The following is a 17,159-nucleotide window of genomic DNA, read 5'->3' on the forward strand; positions in this document are numbered from 1 at the left end:
ATGTTTCCCTGGCAGTACTCAGACCTACTCCCTGCCCCCCAGATAATCCCCTCCCACTCCAGTCTTCTCCAGTTATCAAGCCCCTCCCCCTCTACCCTCTCCGCACACCCGTGAGGCTGGAGACTCAGCCCCACCCACCCAGTCTGGTGCTGGGCCCAGGAGGGACAGCCCTGCCTGGGCAGCTGGCAGGCAAAGTGGAATTTCTAGTTTGAGGCCCAATGCCAGAACGTGCACCTGCGGCTGGGAATCCTGGCTCTCCCCAGCCCACCACTGGGAGCCCCTCGACTGTGTTCTGGACTGAGACTTGTGGTACAGGCATACATGGGAGATATTGCAGGTTTGGTTCCAGAACACTGCAATAAAGTCAATATTGCAATGAAGCAGGTCAAATGAATTTTTGGCTTCCCTATGCACACAGAAGTTTAATTAAGTCTGCAATAGCATTATGTCCAGAGTAACAGCATTATGTCTAAAAAAATACATACCTTAATTAAAAAATACTTTATTGCTACAAAATGCTAACCGTCATGTGACATTTCAGTGAGCTGTAATATTTTTGCTGGTGAAGGATCTTGCCTCGATGTCCATGGCTTCTGACTGATCAGGGTGGCGGTTGCAGGAGGATGGGTTAGCTGTGGCAATTTCTTGACACAAGACAACAATGAAGTTTGCTGCACGGATGGACTCTTGCTCTCACAAACGATTTCTCTGTAGCACGTGATGCTGTTTGACAGAACTTCTTCCAAAATTGGAGTCAAACTTCTCAAATTCTGCCGCTGCCTCATCAACTAAGTTCATGAAATATTGCAAACTCTTCGTTGTCGTTTCAACAATCTTCACAACATCTTCACCCGGAGTGGATTCCATCTCAAGAAACCATCTTCTTTGGGTGCCTGGGTGGCTCAGTCAGTTAAGCATCTGCCTTCAGCTCAGGTCAGAATCCTGGGGTTCTGGGACTGAGCCCATTGTTGGGCTCCCTGCTCAAGCGGGGGTCTGCTTCTCCCTCTCCCTCTGCCGCTCCTCCCTGCTCATGCTCTCTCTCTCACATGCTCTCCCTCTCATGTGCTCTCTCTCAAATAAATTAATGAAATCTTTAAAAAAAGAAAAGGAACCACCTTCCTTGCTCACCCATTAGATACAACTCCTACCCGCTCAAGTTTTATCCTGAGATGACGGCCACGCAGTCCCACCTGCAGACTCCACTTCTAGTTCTCTTGCTCCTTCACCCCCATCTGCAGTCCCTTCCTCCCCGAAGTCTTGAACCCCTCAAAGTCATCCATGAGGGTTGGAATCAATTTCTTCCAAACTCCTGCTCATGTTGATACTTTGACTTCTTCCCATGAATCACAGAGTTCTTACTGGTGTCTAGCATGGTGAATACTTTTTAGAGTTTTTCAATTTACTTTGCCCGGATCCATCAGAGGAATCACTCTCGATGGCAGCTATAGCCCTTATGAAATAGATTCTTAAGTGATAGGAGTTGGAATTTGAAATGACTCCTTGAACCATGCGGCACGGTATGGATGCCGTGTTAGCAGGCATGAAAACAACATTCATCTCGTTGTCCATCTCCATCAGAGCTCCTGGGTGACCAGGTGCATTGTCAGTGAGCAGTAGTATTTTAAAAGGAAATTTTTTTCTGAGGTCTCAACAGTGGGCTTAAAATATTCAGTGAGCCATGTTGTAAACAGACATGTTTTGTTGTTCAACTTAACACAGGAAGAATAGATTTAGTGTAATTTTTTTTTTTTTAGATTTTATTTATTTATTTGACAAAGAGAGGGAGAGCACAGCAGGGGGAGAGGCAGAGGAAGAGAGAGAAGCAGATTCCCCCCTGAGCTGGGAGCCTGAAACAGGACTCGATCCCAGGACCTGGAGAGCATGACCTGAGCCGAAGGCAGACACTTAACCATCTGAGCCACCCAGATGCCCCAATTTAGCGTAATTCTTAAGAGCCCCAGGATTTTCAGAATGCTAAAGGAGCACCGACTTCAACTGGAAGTCAGCAGCTTGCATTAGCTCCTAACAAGAGTCAGCCTACCTTTGAGGCTTTGAAGCCGGGCACTGACTTCTCCTCTGTAGCTACGGAAGTCCTAGACGGCATCTTCTTCCAGTAGAAGGCTGTTCTGTCTACACTGGAAATCCGTTGTTGAGCGTAGCCACCCTCACAAATGATCTGAGTCAGAGCTTCTAGATCACCTGCTGCAGCGTCTACACCAGCACTGGCTGCTTCGCCTTCTGCTTCTGTGTTATGGAGATGGCTTCTTTCCCTAAACCTCACCAACCCACCTCTGCTGCTTCCAACTTTCCTTCTGCGGCCTCCTCACCTGTCTCCGCCTTCACAGAATGGAGGAGAGCTAGGGCCTTGTTCTGGATAGTTTTTAGTTTAAGGGAATGTTGTGGCTGACCTGATCTTCCACCCAGACCACTCAAACTATTTCCATGTCAGCAGTAAGGCTGTTTTACTTTCTGATCATTCATGTCTTCACTGGAGTAGTACTCTTAATTTCCTTCCAGAACTTTTCCTTTGCAGTCACAACTTGGCTGTTTGGTATAAGAGTCCTAGCTTTCAGTCTATCTTGGCTTTCGACATGCCTTCCTCACTGAGCTTAGTCATTCCTAGCTTTTGATTTAAAGGGAGAGATGTGCAGCTCTTCCTCTTACTTGAACACTCAGGGGCCACAGTAGGGTTATTAACTGCCCTAATTTCAATATTGTTGTCTTTCAGGGAATAGCGAGGCCCAAGGAGGAGAGAGAGGGGGGAATGGCTGGTGAGTGGACCAGTCAGAATGCACACAACATTTATCAATGAAGTTCACTGTCTTACGTGGTGGTGGCCCAAAACAATTACAACAGTAACATCAAAATCACTGATCACAGAGACCCATAACAAATATAATCATAACGGGAAAGTCTGAAATGCAGCAAAGATTACCAAAATGTGACGCAGAGACACAAACTGAGTAAATGCTATTGGAAAAATGGTGCCGACAGGCTTGCTTGATGCAGGTTGCCACAAACCTTCGATTTGTAACAAATGCAGTATCTGTGGAGTGCAGTGTGGTATGCCCGCACAGAGGGAGGGCAACTCCCCAAACCTGGACACCCCAAGTTTAGTTCACAATACGCAAGTTCTTGTTTGCTTATAGACTCTTGACCCCTGAGAGTAAGAGTCCCCTCACCTCTGAGTAAAACCCAGCTCTGGGACATGATGCCCACTGGGGTCCTACCTTCTAGGCCCAGACCAGCTGTCAAGTTGGGGAGGGCACCAGAAGAGCCATCAGAAGAGCAGGGTGTTGGGACCTGGGACTCCAGTCATGTGGAGGTCAGCTAAGCCTAGTGGCCTCCAGCCCTTCCCTCCTCTACCAACAGCTAAGCAAACTAAACTAGAAGCTACTCAAAGAAGTGACAAACACAGAAAACAAATGCCCAGGCTGGGGGATGAGGCGCAGAGCTTGATGAGCTCGTTATTCCCTGAGGGCAAAGTATGCAGAACAATTAAATGAGACACTGCATGCACAATGAGGAACAGTGAATGAAACTGGACCCCAACATCTTTTGAAGCTTCGATGGCTGTAAATGGGGAGGGGAGGCCATTTTTAAGCAGGAATTATTTCCCCTAGAACAGTGGTTCTTAATAAAGATGGGGAGATAATTTTCCTGTCCCGCCCCCCCCCCCCCAGTTGTCCCCCAGCATCTGGCAATTTCTTAAAACATTTTTTGGTTGTCAAAATGGGGATGTGGGTGGGAGTGTGCTAATGACATCTACTGTTTGGACAGAACTCTCTTAAACTGAAAAAGAAAGGAAAGACTCTTTGAATGGGGCAGGGGCTAAGATAAGGGGCAGCTTCACTTCCTTAAGTATGATATTAAAAGCTAGCCTCATGAAGAGACTGGTCTCTCCCCGTAGTGCCTCCTTGGCTCAGGGCAAGCATTTCCTCCCTGGGGCCAGAGTTGTGGGGCCTGAGTTGTGGGACTTCTGAGAGAGTGCCCTCTTGAGGTGAGGGAGGGTGAGGCAGCCCCCCCACACAAGGGGGCTATGGGGAGAGGGTGTGAAAGGTGTGGGGGGAGGTGGCAGGGAGGAGCCTGCGTAGGGACAGGTAATGACCAGAAGGGAAGTGGAGCTGGGGAGTCTTCCAAAACTACGGGGAGGGGCACCTACATGTGTAGGGATGCATCAGGATGGAGCTTGGCCTACCTCACATAGCGGCTACCCTCTTGCGCAGACCTGCCTCTGCCCCACCTCAAGCCCAGACGCCCTCAGATGGGGGAGGAGGTGTGGGGACTGCTGCGGAGGGATCATTATAAGACTCATGACCATCACATGCTGAAATCCACGCCATCCTCCAGAAGCTGGGCCACCGGCCCCGACAGGAGAAACTGAACAGGTCAGGCTTGGGAACTTGGGGAAAGCAGTCCCCCTGCCTCAGCATTTGCTTTCCTGGGGAACTTGAGGGAACCAGATGAGGCAGAGGACAACCACAACCTAGAGCTAAAAAGAAGGGTTTAGGCAAGTAGGCACCAGACATGATTAGCCTCCTGGCCCCTCACCCATAGCCCAATCCCAGAATTCAGGCAGCCAGAGGTTCTCTGACCATGCTGAGGAACAGAGGATTCTTCTCTGGAGAAGCTGACATCGGGGGCCGAGTCATCCAAAAACCAATCTCACCAATTACAAGGCCAAGCAGCCAGATGCTTCCCTTCTGGTCATTACCTGTCCCTAAGCAGGCTCCTCCCCGCCATCTTCCTTGCCCATCTCCCCCCACATCCAAAAACCAATCCCACCAATTACAAGGCCAAGAACTAGCTCTTAAATATGACCAGACAACCAGGGGCCAGGAGGCACTTGAGAAAAGCCCGCACCAGGAGATTCCCCCATTACACAGAAAAAGAGAGCTTGGAGAAAGCCAAGATTACATAGGGGAAAAAAAGTGTTTAAGAGAGAGACAATATTCTGTGATAACAACAAATATTTACTAGAGTGCTTACTATATGCCAGGCCATATCCTAAGGACTCTCATATTTCAAATTTAGATATAAAGAACAGAGTACATCCATAAACCAAGGATAAGATGTTTTAGGGAAAAAAAGAACATTCAGAGAACAATAACTACAAGGATATTAATTATATGATCACAGAAAAAAAGAAAATAGAAAGATCTCTTCTAACTCAATAGAAGGATTTAATGATAAGGTTGAGGAAATCTCCCCCAAATAAGGGGGGGGGGAAAGAAATGCAAAATTGGAGGGTAGACAGGAGGCTTAGAAGAGGACTGGTCCAGGAGGTCCAGTGTTTGACTTACAGAAAGCCTGAGAAAGGGAGACTGAACATGGAGCCGTCATGCTAGAGAAGGTCCCAGAACCGAAAGGCAGTCTCCAAATAAAAAATACCAAATAAAAAGACCTACGTTTCAGCACATCGTCGTGAAATTTCAGATTTGCAAGAACAAAAGAGAAGATTCTAAACATTTCTGGGGAAGAAAAAATGATCACACGCAAAGCTAGAAGAAATAAGGGTTCCTGTGGCTACAGCAGATGCTAGAAAACAGGGATGCAATGCCTTCAAAATTCTGAGGGGGGGGGGGCGCGGATTATATTCATGCAACTCCTTCCTAGGAAAGTTTCTGGAGGACACGCTGTGGTAAAATGGGGGAGGATACCAGAGAAAAAGCCAGGTCAGGGAAACCAGAGAGAAGCAAAGGGAGTTCCAGGAGACAGCTGGGACGTGGCCAGTAGACACATCTGTCTTCCAGCAGACAGGTTTCCAGGGAAAAGCTTATAAAGAGTTCAGGATAAACGTATGACAAATTAGGCAAATGAAAAGACAAGACAATTATTAACTCCAGAAAGGAAATGTAATCTTACAATGTATGGCTTGTGTCTACAATGAGCATCAGTTACCTAATTATAATAATGTAAACATTACTGATTTAGCCAGATAATGTGATACAATGATGAGAGGAGGATGAGGGAAGGGAGGTAAGGCAGGGGTATAAGAAAGCTAAATTCTTGTCTACCAATAGATGTTGAAAAGTAAAAGGTTAAAAAAAAAAGAATATTATGGTCTATTAATTCTATCTTAATTTGTCTTTAAAAAACTGAAAAAAGGGACGCTTGGGTGGCTCAGTGGGTTAAGTGTCTGCCTTTGGCTTAGGTCCTGATCCCAGGGTCCTGGGATCAAGTCCAGCGTCGGGCTCCTTGCTCAGTGGGGAGCCTGCTTCTCCCTCTGCCTGCCGCTACCCCCTGCTTGTGCGCGCTCTCGCTCTAACAAATAAATAAAAACTTAAAAAAAAAAAAACTGAAAAAACTGACAAAGGAAGAGCAGCATAAGCATATTATTTAGAAAGAAGGCAGTAAATACTGGAACAAATGGCTAAATGATTAACCAACATTACCCTAAAGGACTTGAGTAAAGGCAACTCAAATCTTTAGTGCTCTGGGGAAAAATGAGGAAGAGCAGCTGTGTTAGAGCTGACAGGGGAGAAACCCCCAGTGGATTCAGCGGGAACAAGAAATCAAAGTGGAAGAGGCCACAAGAACCTAAAAGGAAGAAAGTCACAATGACCTTGGGGAGGGCCTGACTGCTCAGGGCTGTACAATGGGGAGCCTGAGCCCCTATTTTTATGGGACTCTCGAGGGGTCATGGTGACCCAGAAGGCTGAAGGCAGTCAGTTACACAGGGTTCCTCTTACATAAGACCTCTGGTTCTCCATGACCAGACACCCCCATCCCTATACTACACATGGGCTCTTGAGTGTGTTCATGCCTGGGCACGGATGTGTGCGTGCACGTACATGTGCGCGGGCACACACACACACACACACACACACACACACATACACACACACACACACCGGGCCCCCACCCCCAACCTAGGCTTAAGCCTCACCTGGGCTTGAGGTAGCTGAGTGCTTCTGAGAACTGGTTGGTGAGGAAGAGGTCCAGGGCAATCATGCACTGGTCCAGGGCCTCATGGAGGCTGCTCACAGAAGTCCTGTTGGGAGAGACACAAAAGTGACCAGGAGACCTCAACCCCCCCTTTGGGCTGGAACCAAGCCCCACGGGGCCCATGTGACCTCCCTGTGGGTCTTGGGTGCCTGTCACAAGCTCTTCCAGGCTGCACGCTCTGTACTGGGACAAAGACAATTTGGACCCACCTCTAAGTGTTCCTAAAAGTGGGAGAAGAGCAGAATGGGGGTGTCATCTGAGATCTGATGGAGGGGGTTGGGGAGGAACAGAGGATGGAAGGCAAGGAAGCCTCGGGAACAAATTTATCTTACCCCTCATAAGGGTAAAGGGAGTCTTTATGGCCCTTCTGACCCATTGGGCTTTTCTGCCCCCCAGGGGGGCACAGCCCACCCACTAAATCCCACTTCAGTCCTTTTCCTCCTCCTCCTTCTCCAGGACTTCTCCTGCCTTCCTCAGGCCTGCACTCTAGAACCCCAAAAACACTGTCACAATGGGCTATAGTGTGCGGCAGACCTGTAAGCCCTGTCCAGGGCCCTTTATCCTCAAGGGTCACCTTCCCAACGGCATTTCAGTGGGCCGGACTCTCTTCTAGTCTTCTAGTCTTCACACTCCTCTATAGCTTTTATCACCCTCACACATACACTTTTATTTGTTTATTTTATTTTTACTTATTTTGTGCTTATTGTCTGTCTTCCTCCACTAAAAGTAAGCTTCCCGAGGGCAGGAATCCTTGTTTTTTTCACTGCTGTATCCCAGCATCTAGTATCTATTACAAAGTGGGCTTTTGGTAAGTATCTGTTAAATGAATGAAAAAAAAAATGATTGAACAAGGAGTCTCAGATTAGGAGAACAAATCCTTGACCTTCCCGGGTCTCAGCTTCCTCATCTGAAAAATGAGAGATTGAACTAGGAGATCCCAAAAGTCCTATCTTGAGGATGGTCTTGAGGATGTCTCTTCTCAAGGAGTCTCTTTTGAGAGAAGGTTCCACAAGGAGCCTTGATGACCTCACTGAAAGGAGATCCTTTCCCCCACAGGTTAGTTGAGAGAGAGTCCCTTTCCACCAGGTAAATGTCTACACGTACCTTCGGACCCAGCTCTAATTTCTCCTCCTTGGTGCAGCAGCAGATCGTCCCGGCAAATCGAAACGTGTCCTGTTCAAAAGTGAACTCTTCTTCCTTCTCCCAAAGCTGTTTTCCCCCAGTCTTTGCCATCTTCATAAATGATACCCTTCTATCCAATTTCTCAAGCCAGAAATCTGATAGTCAGCCCTGATACATACCTCTCCTGAGCCTCCGCCATCTACCCCCTCCCTGAGCTCTGCCACTTCTGCCTCCTGAATCCAGCCCTGGTGCACTCCACCCAGGTCTGACGGAAGACTGCCCCTTCCACTCTTGCCCCTCCTACCCCTCCTCTCTCTCTCTTTCTCTCTCTCTCTCTCAGACCATTTTGCTCAGGATTTCAAGTCTCTTAAAGCTCTTCCTTGCCAGTCTCTTTGACTCTGCGAGATTCTGAGTAATTTCTTCAGATCTTCCATTTTACTAATTCTCTTGAGGTGTGTCTGATCTACTTTTCCTGAGTTTTTAATTTCAATGATTATCTTTCACGTTTCCAGAAATTCCACTTGCTTTCTTTTCAAATCTGCTTGGTCGTTTTGGGCGGTATTTTGTTTCCTGCTTACTGTTTCAAGTCCATCTTTGATTTCTTTACATGTTTTTAAAATATTTACATTCTAGATCTCATAATTCCAGCATCTTAGACTCTCAGGGAAACAAATTCTGTTGTTTCTTGATTTGAGTGTCTACTGCTCACAATGACTTGTTTCCTTGTGTGTTTTGTAATTTTACCATGAGCTCCTATTCATCTGATCCCAAAGGGATCTTAGGAGAAAGATCTATTCCTCCAGAGAGGATTTTCACTGACTTTGGCCAGATTCCCTGGGGTGCAACCATCCGATGATATTTAAGTTACTTTTTTGGGTTAGTATTTCCAGGACCACAAAGGGAGTGTGTCTTCAAGCCCAAAATTTGTGTGAGAGCAGATTCATATTTATAATTTCCTCCACCAGACCTGTCATCTCCCTTTTTGTGGGAGAGTGGATATTTCTTTCTGGTCAACGACTCTATTTGCTGAGGGGGTAGCCCTTTGAAGGTCCCAGATTCATGTGGTGGTGGTAGGGAGGCTAGGTTTCAACTCCTCACACTGTCACTGGGTAGGCCCAGGTCCTTACTTATCATCCCTGGAGTGGTCATTAAAACTCAAGGTCCTGGATTTCTGGAATTTGTCAACACCCTCACACTGCTGAGGCTTCATCTCAGCTTGATCTCAGCTTCCTTTTAATTCTTGGCTTGAGAGGATTTCTGTTACTTCTGTGGGAGCTCAGGAATGTATTTTAAAGGATGTTTGGAGTAACCCATGCAGCCTTTAGGTAGTTTTTATAAGGGAGAATGTTCGAAGCATTATTCCCTCTAACCCATCCTTCTCACAATAGCCAAAGTTATCTGTTGGACCATGTCACTTCTGAATTTGAAATCCTTCACTGGCTTCCTATTACTCTTAGGATAAGGACGAAGTTTCTTTCTATGACCGAAAAGGCCCCACCAAAAGCAGCCTCTGTCCCTCTCTTCATGAGACAGTGTCTTCCTTTGTGCCCAGGGCTTAGCCTAGTGACTGGTGTTCAGTCTGCCCATTCTGTTAGATGAATCAGTGAAGAGGCAGTGAGCACCTACAGCCCTGGGTGTTTAACTGGCCTTCTCTCCTTGAGCCCTCACGAAGCCTGTGAAGTAGGATTATTATCCCCACTATAGATGAGGCACAGAGGAGAGGTGACCAGGCCAAGATCACATGCCCAAGCACGGGTTCTAATCAAGTTTCTGCCTGAGCCAGTGCCTACCCACCAGCTCAGCCCCAGGAAGTCAAGCCCATTGTCCTGGCTTATGACCATCTCTAAACAACTCCAGAGCCAAGAGCCTACCTCCCATTTCTGCATACACCCCACCACCACCTCTGCCTCCCATCAGGAAAGACATTCTGCCTCCTTGCTCTATGTGGAGAGAAAGACAGATGATACATAGCACAGAGGTGCATTACCTCCCTTGGCAGCCCCAGAACCTCTTCTGCTTAACTGTAGTAAGGTGGGTCTGAGGTGACCTCTCCAGACTGGGAGCTGCTTTGGGGTGGCCCTGGGGCTGATTTCCTCCTTCTTTCTTCCCACAATACGCACTAATCTCTGGTTCTGGCCCAGACCCGGCCCTGCCCTTGAAGAGTTCACAGTCTACAGAAGTGACAGATGCAGGCAGAAGCAGGGACAGCCAGAACCACCAAGGCTGCAATCATGGGGATCACTGAAGGCTAAGGGGGCCCACAGGTGGAGATGGGGGCACTTGAGGAAGATTTCCAGAAAAGATGGCACTGAACTGAGGACAAGATGGAGAAAGAAGTCCAAGAGGGAAAAAAGGCGAGCAAGGAGCTAGAGTCATGATACCATAGTGACAAAGAGGCACAAGCTGTAGGGGCGAGGTGCCAAGATAGGCTCTGGAAGGCCTGCTAAGTGGAGGGGTACGGCGGGGATGTCCTGGCTGTCTAGGGAGCTCAGGAAGGTGGGAGACATTGGCCCCATTTGACTTATGACGGCATTCATAACCACCCCTTCACCACCATGAGAATATCACTTCAAGTTCTAAACTGATGCCTGCCTTACTTCACTCAATCCTCCCACCAGTCCAGGGGCAGGCCTGCTTATCTGCATTTGACCGATAAGGAGATAAAGGCAATAAAGATAGGAACCTAGGGAAAAGATAGAAATACTTTCCCAAAAAAAAGCAACCTTGCCAAACCTTTCTCCTCCGCTGGCTGTGACTCAGGTCCCCACTTCCCCGCAGGCCGTCCTGCGTCTTCACCTTTCTGCTCCAGGCCACCTTGCCAGCCCAGGTTAATACATTACTGAGCTCCTGAGGGGTTGAAGGTGGACTTTCCACTGTGGAAAGGAGAACCCGAGACACTGGGCTGCCACTGAGCTGGATGCAGCATGGAGTAGGGCTGGTGACCAATGCCACGAGCTGTAGCATCGTAGGGGAGAGAGGCTTGAGGCTGGAGTGAGAAGGGAGCTGTCAGGCGGCCTGGAGTCACCGCACCCTCACCTTCCCCCCCCCTTCCCCGCTTCAGTCCACCTGGAAGCTGCTACCCTGACACCTGGTGCACACAGCTGGGTGGAGCAGGGGACCTCTCTGTCCCCACTAGGGCAGTAGAGGCAATGCAAGGAAGTCACTCAGGGAGCAGACTGGAGCCAGAGCTGGCTTTTCCTCCCTGCTTCACCATTCAGGAGGAACTCTGTCAGCGGTGTGGGGCAGGGAGGGGATCTGTCCATGGGGACTTATCCCAAAGTAACCTCTCTAAATTGCACATGTGGTTGTATCTCCTTCCAGAGCACCCCCCTTAGCTGTGAATAAAGTGAATATTATGTGACATGGAGCAATGTGACATGGCCTCATGCAGTGGCACCTTCAAGGGTTTTTAAAGCAGAAAACCCTGGTCTCAAACTGCAGCTCGGCAATTGTTCATCAGAGAAACTTGGGAAGGTTCTTTAACCTCTATGAGCCTCAGTGTCCTCATTAATAAAATGAGAATGGCTGCTCCCACCTCCTAGGGTTGTTGAGAAGAATGACTGAGACAGTAAAAGTACTTGGGAAATGTTAGCCATTGTTACTTGTTCTTCTATGAGAATGTGTTTCCATCATGTCTGCAGCAACACCGCTTTTATAAGAAAACTAAATAACTTTAAAACATTGAGTGTACCTATCCTCTGACCCAGCAATTCCACTCCTGTGGGGCAACCGAGAAGAGAACTCACATATGCGCAAAAGACGACCTTATGGGAATATTTACTGTTTGAATAGCAAGACCCTGGGAACCACCTCAAAGTCCATCAAGAAGGCTGATAAACAAAGAAATGGGGGACTCTACGTTGGGTGGAATATCACACATCAGGGAAAGTGGGGACCAGAGCTGCAAGGATCAAGAAGACTACATCTCAGAAACCTGAAGCTCAGTGAGAAAAAGCAAGCCACAGAATGACTCATGCTGGATAACTCCATTTATATAAAAATTTTAAAGTCAGAACAAGCTACGTTTTCTTAGACTTACACTCAGTGAAGGAATAAAAACAGCGAATGACAAAACCAATGATACTGTAACAGTGTTGTAGGATGACAGATGGTAACTACAGTGTGGTATGCACAGCATAATACGGAGAAGTTGAATCACTATGCTATACACCTGAAACTAATGTAACGTTGTGTGTCAGCTATACTCAAATTTTAAAAAATTAAAGTGCAAATGACAAAACCAAAATTCAGGGCAGCAATTATCTCTGGAGGGGGAAGAGGGGAGGGTCCACAGAGGCTTCTCTGTTATAATTTTTTCTTAACAAGAAGAATATGAAATAAGTGGGCACAATGTTAACATCTGAAAAAGCTAGGTGGCAAGGGCATGGAGTTCATTTTATTATTTGCTATATTTTTCCTGAAGGCTTAAAATATTTCATAATTTCCAAAGTGGTGGAAATTTAAAGTTTGGTTTGTTTACCACTGACCCTCATATACTGGGCTGGGCTCAAAGCAGGCCTTGGGAGGGTTTGCTGAGTGACTGAGTATCTTTGGTGAAGGTGGAACTGGATTGCCTCTGCTCTGCTCAGACCCCACCAGGATGGCACTGACCAGGGATGGGGGCAGATGGACCTGTGTGGCCTCAAAGAAAAGGGCGACCTGGAGGGCATGCAGTGGGGGCAGGTATGGTTCAGTATGAGGAAGATCCACCAGTGCTAGAAGACAGAGCTTGCTGCCCTAGAGGCCCATGGAGGCGCCAGAGGAGCCTGCGGTTGTAGAGTGGACTCGGGCAGGGATATGAGCGTGCAAGGAAGAGGGATGGATGTGGCTTCTAGCCTGGGCAGTTCAGGATTCTTTGATAGTGCCCGGTTCCATGCCTGCCTTCTCTCGTGGAAGCTTCTTTTCTGGGCACACTAGGGTGGTGCTTAGTCAGGGCTGGGCAGAAGGGACCTAACCAGACTCCGGATTTACATACTTCAACTCAGAGCAGGAAGGGAGCAGCCAGGCCTGGCCTCCCTGTATTTTCCAAAGGAGGGACCAGAAGTCTGGGGAGGATAAAGGATGTGGCCCAAATCATACAACAAACATGGTCAGGGCAAAACTCATCAGGCAACCGTCCCCCAGGCCAGAGTGTCCCTCAGTGACCCAACTTCTAAGCCTTCACCCAGGATGCACACACACGTGCTGTGGAGGCCTCCAGCTGAGGCTGGCACCAGCCCCCCTCGCCTCCGTGTTCACATGTTAGCCCTGAGGCCCTTGGCAAATATTGTCCCTGGTGGTGAGGCTCCAGGTAGGGCGGACACACCTCCCAGCTCACCTGAGCCAGATCTCCACCCAGCAACTTCCCAGCAGGGCCCTCAGGAGTCGCCCCCCACTCACGTGCGCCCAGGAAAGGGCCAGCTACTCCAGGTGTCCCAGCAGCTAGCAGCTGTCACTGCTACAGGGGCAGTGTAGGGACTCTACAGGGTTCCTCGGTGGGGCGGGGAAGAGCAGGAGAGCCATATTGGAAGCGACAACACCCACCTTTACTACCCCAGTTCCTGCTGCGCCCAATGGGCACAGCTGATTCATATCTCAGCCTTTTAACTCCTTCAGATATCCCCGAAGATTAGGCAGTACGGCACCCAGGTGGGGGCTCTGGCATCAGAGAGAGCTGGGTTCAAATCCCAGGCCCACCGCTCACCTTCTGGGTAACGGAAGGCAAGTCCCTTAAGAGCTATGCCTCAGTTTCCTCAACTGTAACGGAGGTGAAATAACAGAGCCCACCACAGGTGTAAACGCCACGAGGGGAGGAAGGCGGCTCTGACGTGGCCGTTACTACAGCTCCGTGATAAAGTTGGGACCCAGAGGGGAGTGACCGCCCCAGGATCCCCGGAGCCTCTACTCCCCTCACGCGAGCGTCCGCAGCCCCCTCCCCACTCACCGGCGGCGGCGGCGACTCCCGGAGGCCGGGCGGGGCGCCGGGCCCGGGCCCGGGCCCGGGGGGCAGGGCTGGGAGCCGCAGTGCGGGCCGGAGGCGCGGGGGAGGCCTGGCCCCGCGCCCACCCCCCCCCCGGGGCCGCCCCCGCCGCGCACTTACCCCGCGGGCAGGGAGTCCGCTGCGCCCGCCGAGCTCATCGCGGAGGGGGGCGGGCAGCGTGCCCCCGCCGGACGCCAGCCGCGGCCCAGGTGCTGCCGCCGGAACCCCGAGCCGGGCGCTGTGCGGCCGAGCCGCAGACGCGGCGGCCGGGGAGGGGCGCGCCGGGGGCGGGGAAGGCGGCGGGGCCGGGCCGGGCCTCGGTCTGCTTGCCCGCGCAGTGGGGCCGCGGCCGCCGCCCGTCTGCGGCCGACTGGAGGCCGGGGCTGGGCGGGGGGCGGCCTCGGGATGTGCGCCCACCCTCAGCTCTCACAGGTGAGAGGCCCGGGCGCCCAAGGTCCTCCGGGCCCATGCCGCGTGCCCTCGCTGCGCAGCCCCCCGGGGCCGGAACTCGCTCCTTCCTCACACAGCCCCACCTATTTGTGGCCAGAAAGTTCTCTCAGACCTGCGGTCCACCTCCCCGTCACTCTCCCCTCCCCCCACCCCAGCTCCCGCCTCGCAGCGCCCCCCACCTGAGCCCTTCGTCATCCCACCGCATTGGTGGGGGGTATTCATGCTGAGAAAGACACAGCCTCCAGAATCAGGCTTGCGTTTTAACACTCCCTTTTGCCCACTGCCTGACGGTGCGTGCAGCACACAAGAAGGTGGAAAATAACGCGGTTTAGCACTCACTGCTAGCCAGTAGTTCACACTCGCCTTCCCAAATCAACGCCATAGCTGCCATTTTACAGAGAGGAAGCACAGAGTTTATGTCACTTGCTCAAGTTAACTCACCTAATAAATAGCAAGTTGTGATTAAAACAGGCCCTCCTGACTCCAGGGTGGACACTCTTGCCTCTCTCTCCCCCTTGGTCCCCTCCCCTCTGAGTCCCCAACCCCTATATGGAGTCACCCATAACACTCCTCAAATGCTGTGCGCATAGCCCTAAGGTATATGTCTAGGGCCAGGGTTGAAGCCCACCTGGCCTTCTGGCACAAAGAACCACTGGTCCCTGAAGAGTTAACCAGCCATCACTTCCAGGTCCCAGATGCTCTTAACCATGACTCATCAGAGCACGTGGCTGCCATTAGAACCGTCCCTTTACAAAGGCAGGGGACAGAAGGAGGAGGGACTCGGAGCTCCCCTGGAGCAACCCTTAGCTCCAGGATGTCAGAAGAGGAAGCAGGAGGCGCCTGTACAAGCAGGCGTGGTAGGAAGAAGGCTGCGGACTAGGTCCTGGGAGAGCCAGGTAGATCGGGCCCGGTGGCAGAGGGGAGAGAGGGTTAGCAGATTACTGTTTAAATCTAGACGGGCTGTCTGGAAAGGTAGTGAGTTCTTATCCTGCCCATACGTGAACAGAGGCTAGACGTTCACTTGCAAGAATCATCCTATGTCTGGGATTCTCAGACATGGGCACAGAAAAAGTAACTACAAGGAGCAGGCGATAATGACGTCCACCATCCTCTGGAGGAATCCAGAGACGAGGGAATGCAACATTGACTGGAGGCGTTAGGGAAGGGCTTCTTGGAGAAGGTGGGCACAGAGTTGAGCCTTGAAGTTTATATTGTTTATACACAATAAAGTCATGGAAAGGGTGTACCAGATGGGAGAACAGCATGGGTGAAAGCAGCATGGAGGTGGGCAGAGGCACGCCCATGTCGGCTGGCGTTTGTGAGGTGGGTGAGAAGACCAGCAATGTGTGTGAAGAAGAGCCTCAATAATGGGGCTAGGGCACCCTGTGACACGCCATGCCCACCTCTGGGCATTTGTACATGCTCGTCCTTCCACCTGGGACACACATTCCTCCCTTGTCATTCATTATTCATTCATTTAATCTGGGTTCGATCCAGAAGCTTACAATTGAAAGACTTCTTTTCAAAAAAAGAATACAAATTTACCAATATAAAACTGCCAGAGTCCTTCCAGAGCCCCAGCAAGGGCCAGGTGAGTGAGCGGTTCTGCAGCCTTATGCTACGTTAGTTACAGGTAAATCTTTATTGCATTTGACCAACATTTACTAAGAATCTGACAAATGCCCAAACTCCTACTCGCCCTGCAGGTTTCAGTTCAGACAGCACCTCTTCCAGAAAGCCCTCCCTCCCTGGCTGGGTCAGGGGCTTCCTAACCGCCTCTGACCTACCCTCATCACCGTAGGCTGATGGTGGTGGAGTGAGGTGTGTATGTGATTATCTCTGCCATCAGACTGGGAGCTTTTGGAGGGTTAGGGCTGGTCAGACATTTCTGTTTCTGATGAATCACCAAATACCAACACTGGGCCTCGCACGTTACCATTTCCCTCTGAGGTAATGGTTATAATAATGACTGATGTTCACCGAAGGCTTATAACACGCGACACATGTTAAGTGTAGAACATGGACTATCTTCTTTAATGCTCGCTTTTAACCACCTCTCTGAGCCTCAGTTTCCTCACCAGTAAAATGGAAATACTGCCGCCTGCTTCAAAGGGTGTTTGTGAGGATTAAGAATTCCTGTATCTAAAATGCCCAGCAGAGGGGCGCCTGGGTGGCACAGTGGTTAAGCGTCTGCCTTCAGCTCAGGGCGTGATCCCAGCATTATGGGATCGAGCCCCACATCAGGCTCCTCCGCTAGGAGCCTGCTTCTTCCTCTCCCACTCCCCCTGCTTGTGTTCCCTCTCTCGCTGACTGTCTCTATCTCTGTCAAATAAATAAATAAAATCTTTAAAAAAATAAATAAATAAAATAAAATAAAATAAAATGCCCAGCAGAGTACCTGGCAGGTGACACAGTGCTGTGCAGTGCTCTGGTGGTGGCGGGGGTGAGGCAGATGCTATTATTCTCCCCTTTTGTAGATGAAAACTGGAGCTCAGCAAGTCAAGCAGCCAAGCTACCCTTGGAGCTGGAACTCTCCCCACACAGCAGTGGCAATGATGTTGGAGCCATTCACCTGATGAGTCAAAGCCCCAGAGTGGTCCACCCTTCAGGAGGGCTCCACCCGGGCAGCTCCCAGCTCCCAGGAGCTCTGGCTCAGCCCCAACCCTGGGGAGGCTGGGAG

The 17,159-nt window shown here is 50.1% G+C and overlaps 1 protein-coding gene across 4 annotated transcripts in view; it reads right to left on the reverse strand.

Annotated features, from left to right (window-relative positions):
- Nucleotides 1–17,159, reverse strand: part of TTC39A (tetratricopeptide repeat domain 39A) — a 56,126-nt gene that overhangs the window by 30,587 nt on the left and 8,380 nt on the right. For 2 of the 4 annotated variants that reach the window (XM_087865867.1, XM_045799571.2), the window contains exon 2: nt 6,890–6,994. In XM_087865867.1, coding sequence (XP_087721993.1) covers nt 6,890–6,994 — 105 coding nt within the window. Of the gene's footprint in view, nt 1–6,889; nt 6,995–10,803; nt 13,930–14,149; nt 14,305–17,159 lie in introns of those variants that run through there. The other 2 variants (XM_045799572.2, XM_045799573.2) reach the window with 2 other exon arrangements.

This window comes from Ursus americanus, chromosome 12 (genome assembly GCF_024610735.1).
Source record: "Ursus americanus isolate L20-20 chromosome 12, mUrsAme1.1.p, whole genome shotgun sequence".
Lineage (NCBI taxonomy): Eukaryota > Metazoa > Chordata > Mammalia > Carnivora > Ursidae > Ursus > Ursus americanus.